The sequence below is a fragment of the Antechinus flavipes genome, chromosome 5 (assembly GCF_016432865.1).
Source record: "Antechinus flavipes isolate AdamAnt ecotype Samford, QLD, Australia chromosome 5, AdamAnt_v2, whole genome shotgun sequence".
Classification (NCBI taxonomy): domain Eukaryota; kingdom Metazoa; phylum Chordata; class Mammalia; order Dasyuromorphia; family Dasyuridae; genus Antechinus; species Antechinus flavipes.
In genome coordinates, this window is record NC_067402.1 from 218,128,818 (window position 1) to 218,155,857 (window position 27,040).

Genomic DNA, 27,040 nt, shown 5'->3' on the forward strand with positions numbered 1-27,040 from the left:
GCCTTAGTGACCCAGGAATTAGACCTAGCTTCCATCTCTCGGTGGGTAGAGGCTGAGAGCAAGATTAGACCAAAGGAAACGTCCCAGAAGTAAAGGCACCTACATGTATGTCTGGGAGGGTGATTCCTTGGCACAGGGTGGAGAGGAGGGAGGGGAACTGGAAGACTCTTGTATGAAGGGGATATAGTCTGAGCTCAGAGCTGGGGGGTGAGGAGGGAGAGGAAGAAGAAGAGAGGGGGTACAGCGTAGAATAAATAGAGGGTAGAGGAGGATTTGGGGAGAAAGAACTCTTCCCTCAGCTATTCTGCTGATTCTGAGAGAATACCCTCAATGACCACCATATGGCAAAGAAGTGTCTCAGAAGGGAAACTGAGGCACAGAACTACACGAACTTTTAGGTAACAACTCAAATGTTTTCCCCCTAATATTAATTCAATTTTATATGTCACTCCAGAGTTAAAAAAAAAAAAAACCAAAACACTTTTCTTTTAACAGCCCTGTGAGGCAGATAGTGAAAGATTATTATCACCATTTTATAAGTGAGGAAACTCGGGTCTGAAAAAGTGAAATATTTTGCCCATACATACATAGCTAGTATTCAGTCAGTTTCCTGACTTCATTATGCTTCATTCATCGATTTCCATATTAGAACTGTCTCTCTCAACTCATTTTTTGGGTTCAGCTTGGCCTGAGATAATGGAATTTGGGGAAGGGGCAACACTGGAGACAGGCAGTAATTAGGAAATAGTGCCAGAAAGGAATCACCACCCCTCCCACTCCCAAGGGGGTAGCCAAAGCCGGCGTTAGAGCCCCTGAACATAGGACAGCTGTGTCCCTTTCTCATCCCATTGTGAAACTCCAGCTGGGCCAGGAGAACATTTCAGGATGTTTTCTATTCTTCACAGTGGCCCCTCCAGCTCCTTCCACCCCCAACCAAATTGTTTTTCTCTTCTTTCTTGACTTTCTGATGCTTCCTAATCTTTCCCAGAACCAGATGTCCCAATTCTCTCTGCCTCGGTTTCCTTTCTGTGCCAGAGGGAAGAGAAAACACTTGAACCTCCTCGTGGAAGAAAAAACGTTAGAGATGATTGTTTGGGGTGCAAGAGGCCCAGAGATGAGGGCAGGGATCCTCTCTCTCTTCCTCTAAACTGGGCAGTTTCTGGTTTTGTTTTCCTCTTTGCCCAAAGAAGACAGAAAATCCTGAAGCACAGTTTAATCGAGGGAAGGCTTCAGAATCTTCCCCCTCTCTACGTACACGGATTGCTCTACTCCCCAAACTTCTCCCCCCCCCACCTCACAGTCAGCCAGAGTAAGAGGGGCTTTGATTTCTATTGAGGTCAGGGAGGAAGGGGACAGGGCACTTGGATTTCTGAGAAAAACTTTCCCAACCCCAAACTTGGCAAAGTTTTGGAGATTGGAAGTGGGGGTGGAGGTGTGGGGGGCCTGGGAGGGAGGGTCATTTCTTGCTGCGGGCAGAGTAGGGAGCCCCCTGGGGGAAAAGAGTGGTGAGACACTCCCCCCCCACTCCAATATGTTTGGGGCTCGGCTCAGCCCAGCCCAACCCCCAGTCTATTGGTCTCTATTCATGACTTAGACAAGACTTGAACCCATGACTCATGGTTAAAGAAGGAAAATAGCTAAAGGGGGGAAAGGAGAGGGAACAAGAGGTCACCCCCAGTTCCCTAAAGCACATACAGTTCCCGCTAGGGCTGATGCCTGCATTATGCAAAGGGAGAAGGGGGAGGGGGGAGAAATTAAAAAACAAATTCACTTAAGTTGCAGAATACAAAACAGCAGCAGCGCCCCCCCCCCCATCACCAAACTCTCCTTCTCGCCCAAACTGCGAGGGTATCAGAACAGCATTCCGTGCCCCCACCTCAGCGATCCAAACTAGCCTCCCGGCCCCTCTCCTCAGTGATGACGTCTGACGTTTCATCCCAAACCTCCAGAAATTAAGAAGGGAAATTCGAAGTAGCATAACAACCCCCACCCCTCCCACCTCCATCCCAGTAGGGCTCTACCCAACCCTGGCTACTGACAGAGGCCCACAAAAGGGGAAATATCGGAAGATGTGGAGCCCCGGAGGCCTGGGCTAGAACCCGGTCATCCCAGAACTCATTCCCTCCACCCCTGTTCCAGGGCCCAGTCAGTCTTTTAGACACAAGTCCTCTTCCTCTCCTCACACCTCTACCCAGTGTGGACACCTCGGAAAATCACTTTCCCCTTTGGCTTTCTCCCTCTACGCATTAGAAACGCACTGCAGACCCCCGCCCGAGCAGCTCCCCCCCACCCCCTTTGCAGATGTTTAATGCAAATCCAGATTCCTTCACAATTCAGATAGGGACGGGGGGTGGGGGTGGGGGGGCCCGGGACACGTCCTCCGCTAGAAATAGAGACAGCATAGGCCTCCCTCCATCCTCGGTGGCACTAAGGGGGCGCCGGGTCTTTGTCTGAGCTGGGGGGTCCTGGAAGCATCTTACACCCAGGCTCCCCACCCCCCGCTAAGCCGGACCCCTGCTCCCAGCCCCCAGCCGGGGCGCTGCTGTGTCAGCTGGACCCGGATAACAAAAGGCCCCCCACCCCGCGACTCCCTCCCCTTTCTGCAGTAAGAGGTGGGGACTGGGGAGGGGGCGTCCTCGGGGGAGGGGGTGAGGGTGGGGGAAATCTCACTCACCATCCATCGCCGCTGTGGCCAGAGCCAAGACCAGCGGCAGCAGCAGCAGCGGGCTCAGCATGGTGGTGCGGGACCGATGCAAACAGCCCCCTCCTCCGTAATCTGGCTCCTTTTAGTCTGAGCCCCCCTTCAGGGGGGTCCCCCGTTTTCCTCCCCGCCTTTATTTTTGTCTTTTCTTTCTGCAAAGCGCAGCGAGCTCTGGGATCGGAGGAAGGAGGGTGAGAAGGCAATAGTTAAGAACCCCTCCGCTGGAGCTCGCGGGCGGGGAGGATGCGCCCCTAAACCAAACACCTCGAGGTCCCCCCTCCCTCCTTTGCTCTTGGTTCTCCCCTCGCCTTGGGCTTAGCTCAGAGCCCCATCTCGGAGCCGCCTCCGGCTGCAAAAATGCACAATTGGGAGGAGGCGGTTGGGGGGGTGGGGGGCGTGGACCGGGGGGGGGAGCCTGTAAAGGGGGTCCTTTGCAGCTTTGGGAGAGCCGGAGGGTTTCCCCCTTTTCCTCCTCCGTGCAAGGGCCCTGTGCTCGCGCTTGTGCTCCCGGGATGGAGGTGGCGCGGGGGGGGGCGGGGGGAGGGAAGGGGGAGTGGGAGGTAGAGAGCAGAGGGAGGGGGCGGGGAGGGGGAAGGGGCGGGGAGAGAAAAGAGGGGGAGAGCTAGCTACGCGGCAAATGTCTAGGTGCGCATGCGCGTCGTTCTCACACTCACCCTCCCGAAGAGGGGGAGAAGGAGGAGTGGCAGGACTGAGGGGCTTGGAAAGCGGTTCCAGAGAGGCGGTGCCATATATCCGCTAGCCAAGACGTAGGATCATAGGATTTAAACCCAGAAGGGTCTAGCTCTGTCGTTTTAAAGATGGGGAAACTGAGGCCCGGACAATTTTTGTGACTTGACTGTGGTCGTACTGATTGAACAGTTGGGATTTGAACCCGACTACAGACACCTTTGCTCTTTCCCCACATCCTATCGCTTTTGAGCGAAGATAGTCGTCACTCCTCCCCGCCAGCTCCCTCCTCCTCCATCACCTTCCGTCGGCGTCTTCCAGAACTCAGAGGATGTATGGGAAGGGTGTGGAGGTGAGGGACTAGCCTATAGGGTTTTAGCTTGGTCTGTTTCTAGATTCTACTCTTTGGACTTGGGCCTGTACCCTTTTGCAAGCTTGATCCTATCCCCGTTCTCCTCTTCTCCCCCTTTCGCTTCCCCCCGCCCCCCATCTCTAACCGGTAGAGAGCTGGGGAAAGGATGCCAGTCAGTGGGGAAGGTAGTCGGCGAAGTTGAGCATTGATTTGGAGGCTGTGGAAAAAGTGGAAGGGGATTGGGGCTCAGGGCAAAGGGGGGCGGGCTAGGGCCACGCAGGCCACGCCCCCTCCCTCCCTCTCAGGCTTCACAGTAAACACGGACATTTGCCGGGACTCGACTGAGCTTGTACTTTCGCCTCGGGTGAAGGGATAGAGCCCACCTTAGTGCCCGTTCTTCCCGCCCCCGTACCCTTCATCCCACCCCCTCCTCCCTCTTCTGGCGCAGGGCAGGTTTTGGGGCGAGCTATTTGGAATGGAGTGAGTCACTGGATGGGTGGGGCGGGCAGTGCCACCGCCTCCCACAAGGAGGTCAGAGGTTTTGTTTTGTTTTTTTTGTTTTTTAAATTTTTAGGTTTTGGACTTTTTCCATCTCTCAGGTGACTCGGGAAATGAAAGCTAGCGACGAGAGTTCCGAGTCTGGGGGTGCTAGATTCAAAAGAACGGAGGTTTGCAATTAAGAAGTGGGGGGGGGGGGTTGAGGCTCGACCAATGTCTAGGGTTTTCTGGATTTCCGTCCTTGAGTGCCCAACCGGGGTCTCAGGTTCCGAGTTTTTAGTGTCGAAGTTACACTAGACATCCCCCGAGCTTCGTGCTCCTGTGAATGTACGTCTCGGCATTGCCCCCTGCTGGTCACTCTTCGAGCCTGCACTGCTGGGAGGGCTGAGTGGCAATTAAAAACCTGACGGAAAAAAACCGAGGAATAGGTCACGTCCCTTGCCAGATGTCGAAATCTTGAATTGGATGTGTGGACAAAGAAAGGACAACAGATCCAAAGGGCAGAATTAGGATCAACGGGTGGCAGCTACCAGTCGGATATAGGCGAGATTTCTCCAGACTTATCCAAAAGCAGAAGAGATTGATCGATGGAGTTGTCTCATTGCTCTGGTTAAAAACTCAAGTTCCTCCCCTGTTATTTCTAGATTAAAATACATAGGAAAGAAACAAGTATTTTACTGAGCAGCTGCTTATGTACCAGGGGATTAGGTGCTAATTATTATACAGTATTTCATTTGATCCTCACAACAACCCTAGGAAAATGTATTATCCCCTGTATTATCCCCATTTTACAGTTGAGGAAACTGAGGCAGACAGATTAAATCATTAGCCCAGAGTCACACAATTAGGAAGTATCATGAGACATATTCATTGGTCTAGTGTTATTTAAGGATGTGCACAGACCCCAATCTAGCCCTCCAACCTTTTTTTTTTTTAATTCTTTTCAAAATTAGGAACTAAGCAATTAACAAACAAATGTTTTCATGTACAAACTAACAAGAACAGAAAGAGAACATCATATGTGAAAGTGGGTATCTCTATACTCCTTTATGCACATTATTCAAGTTCCCCAACAAATAGTTGTTCCTCAAACTTCGAAGGACATCTGCTGCCTCTGCAATCCCTTCAGTCATCCCCCAAGTGACAAAATTCAGTCTTTTCTTAGCTCTGCCTTTCCCTATCTTGTTTTAAAGCTCTGCTCCTGGTGCTATTTTCTTCATGAAGCCTTCCCAGCTCTTTCCCAGGTAATAGTGCTCCCTCTTTTCCAGTAATCTTAGTATGCTTACAGTGATTTTTTCCCCCCCTTTTATTCTCTATCTCAGGAAACATTTGTTGCATTCTTCTTACTATCTGTGAATATGTCATATATTTCCAATAATGAGTAAGGTCCTTGGTAGTAGGGAGAGAGATTTTCTTTTTTGTCTTTTGGGTCTAGCCCTTCCAATGGAGCTTTACATTCTATAGGAATTAAAAATTTCCCCTTCTGACTGTGCTTCTGATTATTCTGATTGCACTCCCATACTTAGGCTGCCTTCCCCATCCAGAATTTCTGCCATAATTTTCCCCCTGATACATTTTCTTCTTGGGCCATGAAGGCCTAAATTAAAGATCTTTATTCTTCTCCTGACTCTCCAGTATTTTTATAGGTTTTTTTCCTCCTCTCCCCTCTCACTTTCTAGTTTCCTTTTGTCTTGGCCCCTTTAGAACATAAGCTCCTTGAGGGCAGGGAATGTCTTTCTTTTTATTTGTTTTTGTATCTTTATCACAAAGTGATTTTGTATCCCTTGGATTTTTATTTGTATCTCCATAGCTGTGCCTGGCAAATAGTTAAGTGCTTAACCAAGATTTGTTGCCCCTCTGCTAGCAAAGAACTTTATTTAAACAGAAGCTGGGTTAATCACCTATTGAAGGTAAGAGGTCATCTTTGCTTTAGCATTGGACTTGTTGACCTTTGATGTCTTGTCCACTTCTGAAATCCCGATTCTATGAACTTCTTCTCCCTGCCAAATTCCAGGAGAGGATGGTCTTGTGCCTAATGGGAGCTCTTGTAAAGATCTTATAGGAGCACTTTAGGATGTCCTTTTCTGAACCTTTGAAACTAGAAGAATCAGAGCACTTAAACTGAGCTTAGCATTGTTTATCCAAAACATTTCTTTCTGTTGTTGGTGTACTATTTCCTTTCTTTCAATATTCTGCCTTTGACTACTTTTTCTTTTTTTTTTAACCTCATATATTGACTTCCTCATCAAGTTGTGTCTTTCTTAACACAGTGCCTGACACATTGCAGGCACTTCAAAAAATGACTATTTATTTAATGTTCTTTGAAATATCTCTAGCCTTCATATCGAGTCAACCTCCACTGTTTATTAAGCTGACCCTTGTGCCTCACTGACATTTTCCCTTCTGTCTTTTTTAGCTTATTGTCCTCCTTCCACCTCCACGCATAGACATTCCCTAAGACTGTACTGAGCTTTCTTCCCTCTCTATGAACCTTTTTCGTTTTTGATTATCTCATTTATAATTTTATCATTTTAAGAGTTTCAACTCCACCTTTATTTAGTTGATTAATCAGGGATCAAGAGAGCTGGGCTAGGGGCCAATGTTGGGACAGATCAAGGGGTATTTGAAAATATTCTATTTCATGACAAATATGGGAATGTTTTATGTGATTTTGCATGTATAACCCATATCAGATTGTTTACTATCTCAGGAAGGAGGGAGAAAGTGAAGGAGGAATAGAATTTGGAAATAAAAATTTTGGGAAAAAATACCTGTTATTAATAATTGTTCTTACATGTAATGAGAGAATAACATTTTAAAAAATAAAAAAGTTCTGTTTTATAAATACAGATACTTTAATACTATAAAAAGATCACTCTTTAGGGACATTATTTTTTGATGCCAAAATATGTTGGGAAATGTGTAACCAGGACCTATCTATGACCTCTTATCTTAACATTATTATTTACCTATGGGTCTAAAGGTGATAATTCAGGAAAGAAGGAAAGCAAATTCATATATATGCCTTCCCTGGGAATTTCCATAACCCATCTCTCCCAACAGACAGAAAGTTTTGCAATTTTTGAGAAGGAGGTACAAGGTATAGCATGGGCTCTTCTTTCTTTCATTGTCCCTTTTACTTGAACTTCCTCCTTGACATGGTTATTGTTGATGATCACTTTGTGAGTGAATGGCAGGTAACTGGGAGTCAAACTACTAGAACACCCTTCAGGGGATTGAGAATGAGGAGCTGCTGTCTTATTCGATTTAGACTGCCAGCTGCCAAGGATCCTAGTAGCTGGTGAGCAAGGAAGGAAAGACTGCTTCATGTCACTGTACTCTCTCTGCTTTCCTTTTTATATAGTCTTGATTTTCAGTAGGATCCCAGAAACATAAAATCCTTCTTTTAGTCCTGTAATTTATAGGCTTGTGTAGTTTGGGAATTCCCTGGTCATTCAAAAAAATGGGTAATTCCCCTGAGGAGAGGTTTTGGGGACATTGCCGACTATGTATACCTTTATATAAATGTACTTTGACCTTATCCCTTTCATTTGTTAAATAAACTATAAAGTATATCAAGTTCCTGTGTCCTATAAATATAGTGGATTTTGATCATAAAATGAAGAGTTCAGTTGTGGAATAGGGGCCCAAGAATCATAGATTTAATTTTTGAAATATTTTGATCAAGTCCATTTCAGCTCCTTGCTAAATTTTATAGTGTAAAAATACAGAGTTAAAACTATTTGAAGTGGGTCCAGCCATGGAGGAGCAACCTAAACTTTTGTAGGCTGCAAGCCCTCTGGTGGTCGGAGGCAATACTACAGCCTTTTTGTACCACAGGAATTGATCCTAAAAACACCACCTTGTCAACAACAGTATTATGTTCCCTCATTGGATAGTTAACATGGTTGCACACTATCATTTTTTATTCTTTTAGCAAATTTGGATTGCTGCCACGACTGAACTACGTATCAAATACAACTCAGGATTACTTTCTTCAAGAAGAGAGTTGGAACTTGGTAGAACTTAACAACATTAAAAAAAAAAAGGGAGGGGGATCTAAAAAGAAAAGAACAAAAACATCTATTCTGTTGCTATAGAATTCATTTCAAAACCAACTATCTGTGTTTAGTCAGACCATTGACTATCAAAATCAACATTAAATTACAGGAAAAGATCAAAAAGTGATCTTTGATTAAATATGAGTTCCAATTTCCTTATATAAATAAACTGTTGACTCTGAAAAAATGGTACATTAATAAAAATTACTACCATTTCTTAGAGGAGTTTACTTTCAAATGTTCAAATTTGTTTATGATCTTATTGGTTGGTCTATACCCAACTGTGCAGTTGATGTTCCATGCATGCCTATCTATCTTGTACAAGTCTTGTCTATGTTCTCTCAGGAATTTACCACAAGTTTTTTTTTTTTTTAAGTTTAAAAACTTTTTATTTTTATTTGTTTTTAAAACTTTTATTTTTAACATTTATTTTACTTGTGTAATTTGCTAAAGAAGTATTTTATAAAAACAGATTGAAGGCCTTACACAACAATGATGCAATATCTTCAAAAAATACCACGGATTTTCAATTCAACTTTTTAGAAATCTTCTATTATCCCAAGGATACCAGTTAGCATATACACTGTCCACTGATTATCATTGACTCTCACAAAAAATTCAATTTCCTTTTAAAAATGATTATTATCATTATTATACTGAGAATTTAGATAACATCCTTTATTGCATTTCTTTATAATTCCCTATTTGTGATGTGTTGTAGCCTGTCTATACCACAATATCTTTTTCCATTGCCCTTTGGGTGATTTTCAATTCCAATTTAACATTCACTGAATTATTCCATGACTCACAGATCTACATCATTGGAAGAATTTTGGCATTAAAAAGATGTATCTTGTTTCAGGAAGAAGCTTGAGGGTCATTTAAAAGAATTTAACTATTTCATAGTATTAATCCAACCTGCTCTCCTTTTGTTGTTCAAATCTGAATTCAATTCATTATCCATTTGTAGAGTTTATTTAAGGTACATATAATGATGTTTAAGCTCTATAATTCTTCCTTCTAACAACATATCTAAACAATAGATTTTCTTGATCTTGATTTTTCTTCTGTGTGTACTGTTAGGTTAAATTATTTGTGTGATTATAGATGTCATCTAGTAGGCTTTGTATCATGGGGCTTGATACAATCTGTGTCATATTATCTGTAAGATAAGTACTTAGAAGATCTTTACCATCTATGTGGGGGATACCTCCTCAAACTGGACTTTGTGCTGGATTTTCTCTGTGAGAAATAGAATCCAGTATAAAAAAGTTGCCATAAAGAGGAGATCATTAGAACCAAGGAACCATTGCTAGCCAGAAAATGCTTGATTTCCTTAGAAAGAGGAGATATACGAAATCCAAATATTACTATGATTTAGTTAATGAAAATAGCATTTTAAAATGTTAGAGATTACTTTATAAAAAAAAAACAAAAAAAGTATTACAGGGGAAAATGAGCCTGCATTGGATCATGAGATTCAACCATGTAAAATTAACCGAGAACATTTATAGATGGAACTGGAAGGACAACACATAAATTCAAAGTACAAAAGTTGCCATCATGTCTATAGTGATCTATTTTCTTTTTTCCCCCCCAATTAACAAACATTTATTTTCTCTCTCTCCAACTTGCCCCTCAAAAAGGAAAAATAACATTCTTGCAAAAAATATACAGTCAAAACAAATTCTCACAATAGTCATGACCAAAACTGTGTCTTGTTCTGCATATTTTATTTTTTTCTGTTAAAAATATTTTCTCTCCTCACCCCCTCATTGGAAAAAAAGAAAATAAAATTCCTTGTAATAAATTTGCAAAGTCAAGCAAAATATTTCCTGTATTGGCCATGTCCAACAAGTATAGATCTTCATCTTTATCTCTTTGTCAGGAGATAGGTAACAGTTTATCATCAGTCCACTGGGATCACAATTGATCATTACATTGGTCAGAGTTCTCAAATCATTTTAAAGTTGCTTATTTTTACATTGTTGCTATTTTATAGTATACATATCTTTCTCTAGGTTTTGCTCACTGTTTTACATTATCTTTTTTTGATTTATTTAAGGTAAAGGTCTAGCTATCCTTGGATCTAAGAGTCACAGTTTCGTGAGTTGGTGAACAGTTTAAAATTATTTTCCAGAATGACTGGACCATTCCAGTACCACTAACAGTATATAGCAATCAATTTAAAAAAAAACTTCTCTTTTTGACAATGGAATTGTCACATTTGATTCACTATCTTTTATCAATGTGTTATATGAGAATGAAAATGTTTCTTAAGTAGGTGAAGTAGAAAAATGACCTGATTAGCTACATATTTATAATAGGGTACCCCAGGGAGAATTCAGCAAAGCTGAAGCTTGGAAAGGGCAAAAAATGAAATATTGACATGTAAAGGGATGTACAAGAAGCATTCCACACTGAGAGGGGTCTAAGACTCAAATGACTCAACAGCATATTAAAAGATTCAACAAAGACAATAATTTCTCCAGGGCACAGATTACATTCATACCTTTGTTCTTAGCCATTCATTTGCAGAAGATTCTAAAGGGTGACTGGAAAGTATAACTAATTGAATCAGAACCGAACACCATAAGCCAAATAAAAGTTTCTGACTGAGGGAACTGGCTGTGAATCAGGAAGAATTTTAAACAGGAAAGGCTAGGTGTCTTCGGGCTTCTGCCTGGAGGTGATGGTTCTCACATCAAAAGTTCTAGAGGAATCAAAGAGGAGAGGTTTCTGACAATCCTGGGCTAAAATTCATTGTTATAAAGTTCAATATAGTAATCTAGAGCTGTAACACTCCAGCTGAAGAGAATGCAGTATTACTTAGTCAAGCCAGTGATTGAACGTGGTAAAATGTCGATAGCTGCACATTGATGAAATTGAATGGATTGTTCATGAAATCTAAGAAGATTCCATGGCTTCAGAAAAACCTAGTAGCTAACTAATCTGATCACTCATCTAGACAGTAGCAGAGTGATTTACCTGGCCCATTGTGGCAGCAGCTGCCCAGTGAAAAATGGGTTGCCTTCTGTCTGGCAGCAACTTCCCATTGGTACCTGGAATAATCCAGTAGTATTCTAGTGACCAAATGATCTGTCCTGGCTTCCAGGAGTCTTATATTCTTAGTCTATCTCAGTAACAAATTGATCCATCCGATCAAAATATTGTTCTGCATTAGAAAGAATCCTTGCTGAGCTGCTATCCATTGAAGATGCAATGTCCTTTAAGGAGCCACCCTAAGTGAACAATGGGGCATCTCCCCTTATTAATGTCATATTCTGTAGGAAACTTTAAGAAGGCCTTGTAGAGAATAAGCATTTATTAAATAGTGCCTAGTCTGTGCCAGGTACCAAGCTAAGCACTTTTATGAGTATTATCTCATTTGATTTCACAATAGCCCTGTAAGGTAAATGCTATTATTATCTCCATTTTATAGTTGGCAAACACTGGATTTAGAATCAGGGGATCCATATTTGGATCTTGTAACTTATAACCCGTGAAACTTCAAGCAGATTATTGAATGCTATCAGTTTACTTATCTGTAAAATAAAAGAAGTAGAATAGCTGCTTTTTTTTAGTTTATTTTTAATATAGATCATTTTATGAATCATGTTGGGAAAGAAAAATCAGAGCAAAAGAGAAAAACCATGGGAGAGGGGGAAAAACAGAAAAAAAAGTGAACATAGTATGTGTTGATTTACATTCAGTCTTAGTTCTTTTTCTAACTAGTTCTTAGTTCACATTTGGTGATCTGCATCCGATGCAGATGACATTTTCTGTCCAAAGTCTATTGGGATTGCTTTGGATCACTGAACTTTTGAGAAGAATCAAACCTTTCATAGTAAATCATCACACATTCTTGCTATTGTTGTGTACAATGTATTCCTTATTCTGCTTGTTTTGCTCAGCATCAGTTCATGTAAATCTTTCCAGGCCTTTCTATAATTAGCTTGTTCATCATTTTCTATAGAACAATAATATTCTATCACTTTCATGTACCACAACTTGTTCAGCCATTTCCTAATTGATGGGCATTCACTCCTTTTCCAATTCTTTGCTACCACAAAAAGAGCTGCTACAAAAGGCTAATTGCTTTCTAAGGTTCCTTCTAGCCTTAAATCTAGGATGCTATGAAATCTACTAGAGACAGCAAATTTTAAAAATGTGCTTAGGGATCAATTTTTGAGATTTTCTAAGAAAGAAAACTCAAAAGATGGAGAAACAAAATGGACAATTATTATTTTAAAAAGCAAGATATCATATATTTTTACCATGTTTAACATATATTGGATTACTTGTCATCTAGGGGGAGGAGATGGAGGGAAAAGGAGAAATTGGAATACAAAGTTTTGCAAGGGTTAATGTTGAAAAATTATTCATGCATATGTTTTGAAAAATAAAAAGCTTTAATAATAAAAAAGTAAGTCAGAAACTGATGATCCATTTGCTTGCTTTCTCATATTTGCAAAGTCTTTGTGAGAAAATTTCTATGAATTTACAAAAGGTACTCTTGATGAGAAAGTAGGCATGCTTCCAAAGACAATATTCTAGAACAGCCAATATTTTCATGGTCACATATGCCAGTGGTTCTCAAAGTGTAGTCCAGAGAATCTTGAGAGTCTCTGAAACCCTTTTAGAGGTTTCAAGTTAGTTTTTCAAATTCAAAATTAATTTTTATTTCTAATATTGTAAATATCTATAAATATAATTCACAGAAAACAAAAACTCTTTGGACAGACCCTCAGTAATTTTTAACCCTTGGCATAAAGCTACTAAGAACAAAAGTTTGATAGAGATTCTTCTCCAATAAGATTATTCTTATGCATATATTATAGGGGGAGAGGACTAAGAGTATGTACATTTGGTGAATTTGCCTTTGGAAGTTTGTAAAAACATGGAATAGAAAGGTCTGACTTTCCATTTCAGAATATGTAAAGTTATTTTGTGGCTTGTTTTTCTATTTATTTTCCGGTGAATTGGAGCCTTTTGGTTGACTCTTGAACTGATACTGACAATATCTACAAAAATTTCCAAAAGAGAAACCCATTCTTTTTTTTTCATTTTGTTGGATATGAAACATAATTTTCTGAGCTTCAGAGGTCTGGTGGAGGAGGAATTACCTTTGCTACATTCCCCTCTTCCCTACCCTACCAGGTAGCTCTTGAATGTATGACTTCCTAGTCAAGCCTGTGTCTAGGATGTGGCAACCCCTCATTGGTGTACAAACACCTTTGTTTTAAGACTTTAAAAGGTCAGAGAAACAGAGTTCATTGTAGAAAGTCCATACCAGGGTTTTCCAGCATCCACGCTCCATGTGCCAGTAAAGTTTAAAGAGTGATCTGCTTGAACTAATCTAGCAAGCAAATTACTCAATACCTGAGAGTTATATTCTGCAACAAAAAAGAAATTTTTTCAGTGACTATGTCACATTTGGAAATTAATTTGGTGAGGTGAATGCTTTGTAGCAAATGCTTTAAGTTTGAGCCCACTCTTCCTAGGGACCATGGTGAAGAGCATATTTTTAATTTAGGGAGCAATATATTTGATGTATTTATATTCTTGCTATATCTTAGTAAATATACCTTTGTAAAATGTTAATTTAAATTAATTGATTAAATTGATAGCAGGATGCTAGTCAATGATTTTGGTGAGATGACCAGCACTTATGATTACTACTGGGGAGAGCAAACAAGAATGAGAATTTAAGTAGGATTTGACACAAACTTTTTATTTTCAAAATATATGTAAAAATAGTTTTCAACATTCACTCTTGCAAAACCTTGTGTAACAAATTTTTCTTTCTCCCTTTCCCCTGCCTCCTCCCCTAGATAATAAATAATCCAATATAGGTTAAACATGTGCAATTATTCTATATATATTTCCTCATTTATTATGCTGCAAAAGAATAATCAGATCAAAAAGGAAAAAGAATGAAAAAAGCAAGCAAATTACAACAAAAAAGGTGAAAATACTATGTTGTGATTCATATTCAGATCCCAGAGTCTTCTCTTTGGGTGCAGATGGCTCTCTCCAATCACAAGCATATTGGAATTGGCCTGAATCATACTCAAAGTTTAAAAGAGCCACATCCATCACAGTTGATCATCACATAATTTTGTTGTTGCTGTGTACAATGTTCTCATGGTTCTACTCATAAGTAGGATTCAAAAAATCACCATTACCTCTTATGTTTATCCCTAAAATCTTAAGGGGAAGATGTAGCCAACTACAAGTTTGAGATCTAACCCTCTAGTGTACAAATGGGAGTAAAAATAAGTACCTTCAGAGTTTTTAAGAGCTACATAAATGTTAAAATCATACAACTTTCCTTCATAGAGACAACCAATTAATGTACACTTGTTAAGCAATCTTTCAAATATCGGTATCATGAGAGCAATAAAACATGGGGTCCCAGAATTCTAAGGAACATTAGAGGTCACCTAATATTACAGATAAGGAAACTGAGGCCCAAAGAGATTTTTAACTTATCCAAGATAGCATAAATGGCAAGTGACATGTTCTTTGGCAGCATACCCAGTAATTATTTGATTTTACCACTTCCCAAAGCTGTCCACTAGATTTCAGTCAAGCATATTAAAAATTTCTCTTGCTATCCTTGTGGACAAGATAGAGAGAAGTGAGATAAATGACAGTAATTAGGTAATTCAGAACTGGTTGGATGAGTGGATCCCCAAAGCAGTCATTAATAGATAGATATCAGTTTAGAAAGAGGGCTCTAACAGAAGTTCCCTAGAGATCTAGATCCTGTGTTAACATTTTTATCTATGACTTGGATAAAGTCATAGAAAGCACAACTGTCAGATTTTCAGTTGTCTTGAGAATCTCAAGGAATGAACTTAGTCCAATAAGATTATTTTATTCATTCACTTATATAAATATTTTATTAAACATCTATAATGTGCAGTACTAAATTCCTTCAAAAGAATTAATTCTGTTGTAACACTTTAGGTGTTGCTCCCATTGAAACACATTTCTCTGTTTCAAAGAGAAGTTTAAAATGTACCTATAAATTATTTTCCTGGTGGGTTTTTTTTTTAATTTTGAAAAAACTACTATGTTTTGTTGGGGGAACATGACAATCATAGTGCTTCTAAAAACATCACCATCAACAATGACAAATTACCTTTTTTGTTATTTTTTTTCCTAACCAGTCTCTCTTACAACTTTTTTTCTCCATCCACTATTCACAAACTATTAGTTTTTTCCCCCTGAATTAGTGGGTTGTCTTCATACCTTCAGAAAGAGCGGAGCAAGCCAACACAACAGCACCCTGGAAATCATTTTTGTTTTTTAGAGGAGCATTTGAGGCCTGCTGCTATTTTTCTCTTGACTCTAAATCACCTATTTGGGGAGAGTAAAGGAATAATGCAAGATAGTGAAGGTTAAGTAGGGTTGTATAGCTGATAAAGCTGTATAGCATCTCTGCTCAGACTTTTTTTTTCCCCTCAAGTAGCCTTTCCTCTGTAATATATACAATTAGTCCTTCCACATCACAGGGGTTGGGATGTGATACCCCCCCAGTCTGGAAAATTGTAAAACTTTTCAGCCCTCCCTTCATACCAGAGAAGTCTGAATTTTTTTCATTTTTTTATGGGATGTTTATAAGACCTTATTGTAAAATTTGGGTTAAGTATTTCGTCATAGGCTTTGTATCATTTTTGTGTGTTATCTGCAACTTCCACAAAACTCTCTCTAAATTCCCATTAATTTCTTGTGCTGACCCAGAATATATTAAAGCCATGATGAGGAAAGTTATGATAGCTGTATTTCTGTGCCACAAAATGGTCCAAAATCTTAAAATATAACCAAAAGGAAATTATGATGAAAAAAGAATCAGAAAGAGAACCACTACTACCTATGAAATAATACCAAAACTATATTTCATTCTCAATAAATATGCTTTCCAAGAATCTCATCCTAGCAATTTATTCTAAAAGTTGGTTTTATTTTTTTCTCATTCTTTTTTGTTATTTTAATATCTTTCTGTTTTCCCAAATACATGCAAGATACTTTTCAACATTCACTTTTGCAAAGCTTTGTTTTTCAAATTTTTCTCTTTCCCTCCCCATCCTCTCCTCTAAACAGCAAACAATCTAATATATGTTAAACATGTGCAATTCTCTGAAGATTGATTTTAAAACAAAGTGTGAGGCAGTGTGAAAAAAAGAATATGTTCATTAAATAAAGAATAAGAAAATTATATTTCTTTCCTGAGCTCCTAAAAGAAATTTAAGCCTGAAGGTTCATATGTATATTTTTTCTTTTATCTCTGAAGTCCCTTTAGATTTATGACTTTGAGATTTGAAGGCCATGTCAAAAAGTTATATGCATGATAAATATATGCATATAAATATATGAAGAATTGCATTATGGAATATCGATAGGACTTGTTTCCCTTGGCTCCAGAAAACAGACACAGAGCAATGGGCTCCAAGTTGCAGGGAGGATTTCTCTTTAATTTGGAAAAATTTCCAAACAAAGTAGCTAGGTGTAACAGTGAATAGAGAGTTCAAATTTGACCTTCGTTCACTTTTCTAGCTGTGTGGTGGCCCTAGGCAAGTCACTTAATCTGCCTTAGTTTTCTCAACTATAAAATGAAGTGATAATAACACCCATCTCCCAGGCTTATTCTGAGGATCAAATGAGATATCTTTGTAAAGTGCTTAGCACTTTGTGTGGGACATAATAGATGCTTAATAAAAATACTTGTTCCATTAAAACTATTTCAAAGTAGAATGGACTACCTCAGAAGATTGTGAGTGGAAGTAAAGTTAAGGCTGAATGGTCACTAATTCCAACTTGTTTTTCAAGTTCTAAAATGGAATTAAATCTCCCTATTCCCTCCTCTCCCATATATTTTTCCATAAGCAATCACATACATTTCTGGGATATATTGTGTGTTAAACATCCTATATTGACTCATGACTTAATGGAAGTTTTTACTTGCCAGTTATGTATAAAGAAAACTCTTATTCAGTTTGTAAGTTGAATCTTTCATTAGCTGGGCCCTGAAGTCCTTTCCATCTCTGTGATTTAATGTCACTGAAACTGTCCTGTCCAGAGAAACAAGGTTCTCTATGGATGGTGAGGCTCTTCAGACGTTCCTTATTGGCAAATGATATTGTGTTGATTGCACAGAAGCCCAGAATACTCCAGGGTCTCCTCAGTAAGTTCCCTGGCCATTCAAAAGAGATTGGACTAGCAATTCACATGGAAAAAAATGGAAGACGACTGCAACTTGTCCACATTATGATATATAGTGATTGGGGCAGCACTGTTAGTCCTTGTATACATTGCAGATAGGCATAAGGTGCCCCCAAAATGAATGGGAGGATGAAAACAGGCCAGATTACCTTTGGGACATTGCAATGATTCCAATTTCAATTTCAATGTTTTCTGGCTTTTCCCTATTGTAAAAGCCTGTGTTTTAGTTCTTTCACTGTGTTGCTATATGGCTATGAATCATGGAACATTATGATCTTAGAAGAAGCAAAAATGATAGAGAATACACAGAGAGAAGGAAAGAGACATGGTGGCTATAACTAAGCTATAATATATCATCCTTTGAAAAGAGGTCTAATATCTTGTCAAGGACATGTGTGGTCAGAAAAATGAAGTGAGCTGGCCATTTAATAAAGCAAAGATAGCAGATGGCTACGTATTATCTTGGTAGCTATGAAACATTAAAATAATTAGAGGAAGGCCTCTGGTGAGCTGGATAAATCCTCAATGGAGGGCTAATAGGATGATAAGAATAAGAAATGAGAAAGGATGAAGAGACATTGAGGAGATGATCTTGAGATCTGGAAAAACTACCTCTATGAGGTTATGAATTCATGGAAGTGAATTGAGTTACATGTGTTAATAGGGAAAACTCTAGTGGAGGGAGCTGATTTCCAGATTTGTTTCATATGACTTTCATGTCTTGCCTCAGACTCACAAATGCCTTTTTCTGACTCTGTTTCTGAATGGATATTTCACCCCCAATCTTTTTTCCTCTCCAGACTCTCGCATTTGCAATAATCTGCAGTATATCACCATCATGCAATGGCTAGAGAGGCAATAAGATTTGGACCCAAGTCCTCCAACACACTGGCTGCACGACTTGGGGTTAATCATTTAATCTCCCAGTACTCTAGCTAACTGACAATAAATTGCAAAGAATGGCTGACCTGCCTTGGTTGAAAATTTCCTTATCTGGGTGTCCCTATGCCAGGGACCTGTAGATAGTGCTGTGGATAGAGTACTAGGAATAGAGTTAAGAAGACTCATCTTCAAACACTAGTTGTTGTAAACCTCAGTAAGTCACTTATCCTTGTTTGTTTTAGTTCTTCATCTGCAAAATGAGCTGGAGAAGGAAATGCCAAACTACTCCGTGTTTTTGCCAAGAAAACCCCCAAATGGGGTCACAAAGAGTCAGACGTGACTGAACAATAATAATATTTAACATGCCACAGAAATCACAGATCAAGTTCCTGTCCCAATTTGTTACCACATGGATCATATTCTCCAAAACCAAACTTAGTATCTTTCTTCCCTCAAACGGCTAATCCTCTAGAGTTCCTCCTTGCTATTGTCACCTCCACATTCTCACAGGCATAAGGCTTAAATACTGAGGCATTTTTCACATCTTCATTTTTCTCCCCTTTCCATCCTCATCTGCCAAGTTCTCTTGATTCCACCTTGGCAAAGGTTCTCATGTGCATCTTCTCTTCTATGTTTCCACTGCCATGAACTTTAGACCTTTAGATTTTCCTTTACCTCTTATCTGGACTATTGCAATAATATTTTATTTCTTCAATCTATCCTACTTATAGCCATCAAATTAACCTCCCCAAATGTAATGATAAAAATGTGGGAAACAGTGTGATAAAGTAGAAAAGAGTCCTGAGTTTAAAGTCAGAAAACCTATAGCTTACTTACCCACTTTGCTCCTTTCCACTTCTGTGTATATTAAAATTTTTGCTTCTTCTAAAATCATAGTGTTCTATAATTCACAGCCCAATTCCAGATTTGTCATTTACTCATTTTTTTACTTTGGATAAGAACATTCTGGACCTTACTGCTTTCATCTATAAAATGAGGGAGCTAGAACAAGGTCCCTTCTTAGATTCTTTTCAAATCTATGTTTATATAGATTATTTTCATTCACCCTGAACGGTTTGGTCCCCAAAGCATAGCTATTACTTTAGGTTCTATAATATACTCTGTAAGGAATCTTTCTATTGATCATAGATCCCTACTAGTGTGCTTTCCTTTTCATACATAAATTGTTCAAAGCATAGGTATTTACTAAGATGAAATAATAGTTAGTGTAAAATTTTTGCCTATATAAACCTGGAGTGCATCCTTCCAGAAATACACACAGTGCCCATGGGATGCACAGGCATAAATTTAGAATACAATGGGTGATAAGATAGCCCTATGAAGAACACATGTGGTCAATGCTACTTTTCCAATACTTCCAGGTCTTGAAATTTTTTTCTCTATTATGGAGTCCCCACCAAGTTACTGTCGATAGTGAATAGATTACTAATCTGAGCCTCTAGGATTAGTTCTCTATAGCTCAACTTTGGATTTCTAGTGATATTTTTCTTTTTTTTTTTTTAGTAATAGCTTTTTATTTTCAAAATACATGCAAAGATAATTTTCTACACTCACCCTTGCAAAACCTTGTGTTCCAAATTTTTCTCTCTCCCTTCCTCCATCCCCTCCCCTAGATAGCAAGTAATCCAATATGTGCAGTTCTTCTATACATATTTCCACAATTATCATGCTGTACAAGAAAAATCAGATCAAAAAGGAAAAAATGAGAAAGAGAACAAAATGCAAGCAAACAACAACAAAAAGATGAATATACTCTGTTGTGCTCCACATTCAGTCCCCATTATCCTCTCTCTGGATGCAGATGGCTCTCTCCATCACAAGACCATTGGAATTGGCCTGAATCACCTCATTGTTGAAAAGAGCCACGTTCATCAGAGTTGATCGTGATATTTCTTTCTTGAGTCTGTAGCTGATGCTCTTTTCTACTCATGGGATTTGGGGAGCTGCTTCTGGCCTTGAATAACTGCCTCTCTTGATTCATGTTCATCTGGAGTGTGTTTCTGAGCCCACAACTATGCTGCTAAATGGCATTGCCTTCTAGGTGATTAATTACTCTGTTGCTAGATGACAGGGGAATTGATAGGAGAATGGGATAAGAACCCTACCCAATGGTGAAGAGCTGGGTTTTTTGACTCCAAGGTTCAGCTCTTTAAAATCCTCAGGAATGTAGACTATTTTCAGCTTACTTAATAATAGTTGTACCTTACAACTCAGAGAAGTATTCCTACTTCATAAAAAAAAAATAGCAGGACATCAGCCATATTTTAGCGCCTTAGATGATAGAAACTAATCTGGGAGGAAGGAAATCCTGAATCTCCCCCTGTAACCTGTATAAAATTCTAATGAGGTTACCTCCCTGTTTAAATCCTTCAGACTACATTTATTCCATTTCCTATAGAATTAAGTCAGTTTTCTACAGAATAAAGTCCAAATTATTCAGTAGAGCATACAAAGACCTCCATAATTTATCTTCAATCTTATCTCCAACCAGACCATTCCCTCTTCACCAAAACTATCCCTTGTTTTCCCTTCTGTACTTTTGCTGCTCGCTTTGTTGCTCAAACCGGGAATCATCTCTACCCCTACCCCCATATTTGACTATTAATGTCGCCTATCCTTTAAGACACAGCTCAGATGACAACCACCTATTCCATGTAACCTGATCCCATAAGCCAGAAATGACTACTTCCTTTGAACTCTGGTAGTAGTTGGTTTATAGCTTGCTAAGGAATTGCTACATTCTGCTTTGTATTATATTTATAAACTCAGCTTCTGAAACTGCTCCCACAAAAGGCTATGGATACTTTTTACTGTATCTTTAAGAGACAATGAAACCTTGGATGATGACAGCCTTAATTGTCATTCTTTGAGGAGTCTGTGAGGAGACGGAGAGTTTAGATGTTGCAATTTTAATAATTAATGTTGAAATATTAGAACATACCCCTTAATTACCTTAAAATCCTGGATGAGAGAATAAATAAGGAAAATGAGCCAGTAGTATCCTTGGGTCAAAGGGTATGCACAATTTAGTGACTTTTTGGGCATAGTTCCAAATTGCTTTCCGGAATGACTGGTCCAATTTACAGCTCCATTAACAGTGCAATAATGTTGTTTTACTATAGTCCCACCAATTATTGTCATTTTCTTTTCTTTGGTCATATTTGCCAATCTGATCAGTGTGAGACAGACTCTCAGAGTGGCTTTAATTTGCACTTCTTTAATTATTAGTGATTAGGAACATTTTTCATATGGTTTTTGATAGCTTGAATTTCTCTCTTTGAAATGGGCTGGCTCATATTAGGCTTTTTGAATCAGTTTCTTATATATCTTAGACATGAGACCCTCATTAGGGAAACATGCTACAAAGATTTTCCCCAGTTAACTGTTTCCCTTCTGCTTTAAATAATTGTGAAAGGTACTTCCTTCCTTGCTTTTTGAATTTGTTTCTAATATGATGTTTTATATCTATAGGATCACATATAATACATCTCGGTACATAGTGTGAAATGCTAGTCCATATTTAATTTCTGCCATAATCTGCTAGCAGATTTTATCACCTAGTGAGTGCTTATCTTTTCCTAGGAGCTATAGTATTTGGATTTATTAAATACTATACTACTATGTTCCTTTGCTTTGTATGCTGTATACCTAATCGATTCCACTAAATGATCTCTCCGTCTTTAACCAGTAGCAACTACTTTTACAATGCAGTTTGAGAGGTAGTATTACTTGGCCTCCTTCCTTCTCATTTTTCTCCCATCATTTTCCCTTTAGATTTCTGATCTTTCATTCTTCCACATGAATTTTGTTATTATTTTTTCAGCTTTTTTTCTGCATCATGTTATAACTTTGGTTTAGTAAGGCCACAAATTAATTTAGATAGTATTGTCATTTTGATTATATTGTTACAACCCACTGAAGAGTAAGTCTTCAATTATTAAGGTTTGCTACTATTTCTGTGAAGAATATTTTGTGGTTGTATTTATACTGAAATGACTAGGTATGAAGGTTCCCCAAAAGTTTTATTTTTCTGTAGTATTTTTGTTTTTTGCTGTGGCAAAAAGGGGTTAAGTGACCTGGCCAGATCACACAGTTAGGAAATGTTAAGTGTCTGAGGTCAAATTTGAACTCGGGTCCTCCTGACTTCATCTATCCACTGTACCACCTAGCTACCCCTGTTTTATAGTTATTTTGAAATGGAATTTCTCTATCTTTTGCTTCTGAGTTTTGTTGGTAATATACCAAAATCCTAATTACTTATGTGGGTTTATTTTGTATCCTTCAACTTTGCTAATGTTTATATTTCAATTTTCTATTTTATGTAATTTTTTAGTTCATAAGCATTTATTTATCTTTTCTTCCTTTTATCTATACCTAATTAAAAAAGAAAAATACAGATATGCATATTAAACAAACAAAAAAATTTCCCCTGAAAATATATGTCTCATTCTGCATCTGGAATCCATTGCCTCTCTCTCAGGAGACTGGTAGTTCATCTTCACAGACAAGATGCATAGTCTGAAACCAGCCCTTTGGAATCAGTCACTACATTGATTTGAATTCTCAAGTCTTTCAGGGTTGTTCATTTTTATAATGTTCTTATTGTAATTATCCTCCTTGTTCTGCTCACTTCACTTTAGATCCAGTCACACAAATCTTCCCAGATTTTTCTGAAATTGTCCCTACATTCCATTGCATTCATATAACTATTATTTGTTAGCCATTCCTGAACTGATGGGCCTCTTCTTAGTTTACAATTTTTTTGTCACTACAAAAAAACATACTATACATATTCTTATAAATATGCATACTTTTACATCATTCTTTGCTCTCTTTGAAAATATTGGAGTCATAGTGATATTTCTGAGTCAAAAAGTATGCACAATACTTTGGGAGGCATAGCTTTCCAGAAAGGATAGTCCAATTCATTATTCCATCATCATTGCATTTATGTGCTTATTTCTCCACAGGTCTCTTGTCATTTCCCTTTAAAATTTTTTTAAAATAAGCTTTTATTAGTCTTTTGTTTTTTAAATAGCATTCCAGAATGAATAACCCATTCATTCTACCATGGGCTATTCTATCCATCAGTGTATTTATATGCTCATTCTCCATACCCCTCTTCTTTCCCATTAAAATTTTTTTCAAAGTTTTTATTAGACTTGTTTTTCACAGTATTATAAATTCCCCCAGTATCACTCCCTTTCCTCTTCCCAGAGAGCTATCCCATATTATAAATATTTTTAAGGACAAAAGGATGAGGAAAAATCAGCATGACTGATCAATATATTGAAAAATCCTAAAAACCTGTATAGTACTTGTGGACCTCCCACCTCCTTGAAGGGTTGGATTGAGAGAATTTTCTCATATCTTTTTTTTCAAGTCATATTTGTTCTTAATCACTTTTGATTTCTTGTGAATGGTTATTCTTTCAATTTACATTGTTGTTATCATTGTGTATATATTTTTTTGGCTCTGCTTATTTCACTCTGTATCAGTTCATATAGATCTTTTCATATTTTTCTGTGTTTATCACATTCATAATTTCTTGTAGCACAGTAATAGTCCATTACAGCCATGTGCCACAATTTGTTTAGCCGTTACACAACCAATAAAAATCCATTTCCCCCCAATTGTTTGTTAGCACTATTTTTTGTGATTATTACTTTCTTCTTATCAAGGGCTTCCTTGGGGTATAGGCTGAGTAATAGAATCTCTGGGTCTAAGAGTATATGTCATTTTTCTTTTTTTGTCATCTTTGCCAATCTGATAAGTGATTTGGAACATTATTTCATATAGATGTCTTTGAGAACTGCCTGCTAGTATTTTTTGACTATCAATTAAAGAATTCTTATACATTTGATTCAATTTTTTTTTATATATCTTGGAAATTAGGCCTTTCTCAGAGAAACTTAATGCAAAGATTTCGGTTTGAGATGTCCAATAGGGAATTAGAGATTTGAGACCGGAGGTCAGGAGTGAGATCAGGATGAGATCAGAGGATCATCTGCATAGAGATGGTATAATTCTGTGTGAGTCTTGGTAAATAGATTCCCAAATATCTTATATGTTCTATAGTTATTTTTAAAGGAAATCTCTTATCTTTTTCTACTGGGTTTTGTTGATAAATACTAATGTGTTTATATGAATTTGTTTTATATCCTACCACATTGCTGAAGTCACTAATTCTTTCAGTTAATTATATTTGACTTTCTAGAGTTCTCTAAACAGATCATCTTGAGCCTTTACTACAAAGAGATGAAAGTAAGAGGAAAAGGAAGGCAGCTAATTGGTGTAGCTAAATGGTGTAAAGCACCATCCCTGAAATCAGGAGAACCTGAATTCAAATATGGTCTCAGACACTTAACACTTCCTGCTTGAGTGACCCTGGACAAGTTATATAACTCTAATTGCCTCAGCAAAAAAAAAAAAAAAAAAAAAAAAAAAGTAAGAGGGAAAGGATATACATGTACAAAAATATTTATAGCACCTCTTTTTATTATGACAAAGAACTGGAAACCAAGGGAATATCGATCAATTCGGGAATGGCTATACAATTTATGGTAATTTAGTGTAGGAATATTATTATGCCATAAAAATCATAAAAAGAATTTCAAAGAAACCTGGGGAAACTTGCATTAATTAATGCAGAATGAAGGAATTAGAACCAGTTGAACAATTTTTTTAATGCAATAACAACAACTTTGTAAAGAAAAACAAATTGAAAACTGAAGACCTCTGATCAGCTCAATGACCAACTGTGATCCCAGAGGACTAATGACAATCAATGCTCCTCACCTTTTGACAGGAGCAGCTAGATGCCCTCACAGTGCACAAAGAGCTGGGCCTGCCCTCAGGAAGATTGATCTTCCTGAGTTCAAATCTGACCTCAGACACTTACTACCTGTGTAAGTCTGGGCAAGTCACTCAACACTGGTTACCTTAGTTACTTCATCTGCAAAATGAGCTGGAGAAGGAAATGGCAAACCATTCCAATATCTTAGCCAAAAAGTGGTGTTACAAAGTCATGACTGAAAGAACACCAACTTTATGACAAAGAGGTGATGGATTGAGAATGTTCTTTTAAAAATCTTTTAAATATAGTGAATATAGAAAATCTGTTAGCCAAGAAGACAGCTCTCAACACATAAAATAGTTCATACTGGGGAGAAACCTTCTGAACATAAAGAATGTGGAAAACTTTTTATGTGAAAACCACACCTTTCTCAACATAAGATAATTCACACTGGAAAGAAGTCTTTTAAATGTAACAAATGTGGAAAATCCTTTAAAAGGCACCTTTAGTAAAAGGCCTTATTAAATTAAAAGAAGGATATACATTTTCAGATGTGGCAAATGTGGGAATTTATTTTGCTTGACTATGCAGTTTGAGGATGGGAGAGACAGAAAGGGGGATATAGATAAGTTAATCAAAAAAAGAAAGAAAAAGAAAAGAAAAGAAGGTCATTAAGTCATTTTTGAACAAAAAAAATCCATAAAAGAGAATAGAAGGAGTGTCAGAAAGAATCATGGGTAAGCTGAACAGCTTTGAAAGTTACATGTTGAATTTGAAAAGACATTAGCACATTATACAAATTCATGGTTTCATGTACAATTCTCATTTTCTATTATAGGATGTATATGAAAATGTTCATTTTTTATATTTGTTAAGTTTGGATTTTAAAAAAAAGAACCATGAAGTGATTTTCTGCCTTTACCATACATGAAAGTGAAACCCAGATTTCTACTACAATAGATATTTTTGCATATTTTTTCTTATTCATCAGCATTTTATTTGATTACCAATCTATTGTCCTTTATAGAATCATAAATACAAAGTGTCTGACAGCATTCCTGCTGATTAATGATATCCATTCGCCTGTTTTATAGTTTTAGTTTATAAATATTAATTAAATATAATGATTATTTTACTGTCTATTATTTTATTATATGTGTTTAATATTACTAAAGTATTTATTAGTTCACAAACTACATTTTTTATATTATGACTACTTGAAAAAATAGAGGCTACCATGTTTAATAAATATTGGGATGTTTTAAACTGGAAACTCTTAGGGATCTCCTGGTTTTAGGATTGAACCCAAAGGATAAAATAAAAATATTATATGGAAATTGAAAAGTCAAAGATGTTGGAGACATCTTGTTAAGATAAGTTTTAACAAGATCAGGTCTGAGAAGATCACTCAGTTAACTCTCTGAATTAACTATTCTGTTCTATCATGCTAACATGCCAAATATACTATACTAATTTACATATCCTTTTCTATGGGGAATAGCTTGTTTAGGAGAGTAGATAGAGGTCATAATGAGAAAAAGGGGCCTGGTAGCAAAGCACACCTACAGAAGATCTTAAGCCAGACAGAGGCAATTAGCCAAAGCTAGGGGCTCTATAGCAGAAAAAGATAGTTTATTTGTGGATAAGGCTAGTATTGGATCCCTCCAGCTGAGGAGGAACCTTTGAAGGAGATTAGACAAATATATTAAGTAGGAAAAGTACCATGTTTTTCTAGGGAACAAGAATAGGAAGTTTGGGTCAGTAATGTCATAGAATTACTATGGGACTTGCACATATCTGAGTTAGAAAAG

At 37.9% G+C, this 27,040-nt stretch overlaps 1 protein-coding gene across 1 annotated transcript in view; it reads right to left on the bottom strand.

Annotated features, from left to right (window-relative positions):
* The window catches only part of LRP1 (LDL receptor related protein 1), a 111,195-nt gene extending 107,981 nt beyond the window's left edge, over positions 1-3,214 (bottom strand). The window contains exon 1 of the mRNA XM_051961460.1: positions 2,675-3,214. Within this exon, the coding sequence (XP_051817420.1) occupies positions 2,675-2,735 (61 nt within the window). The 5' untranslated portion in view covers positions 2,736-3,214. The remainder of the gene's footprint in view (positions 1-2,674) is intronic.
* Positions 3,215-27,040: the final 23,826 nt, after the last annotated feature.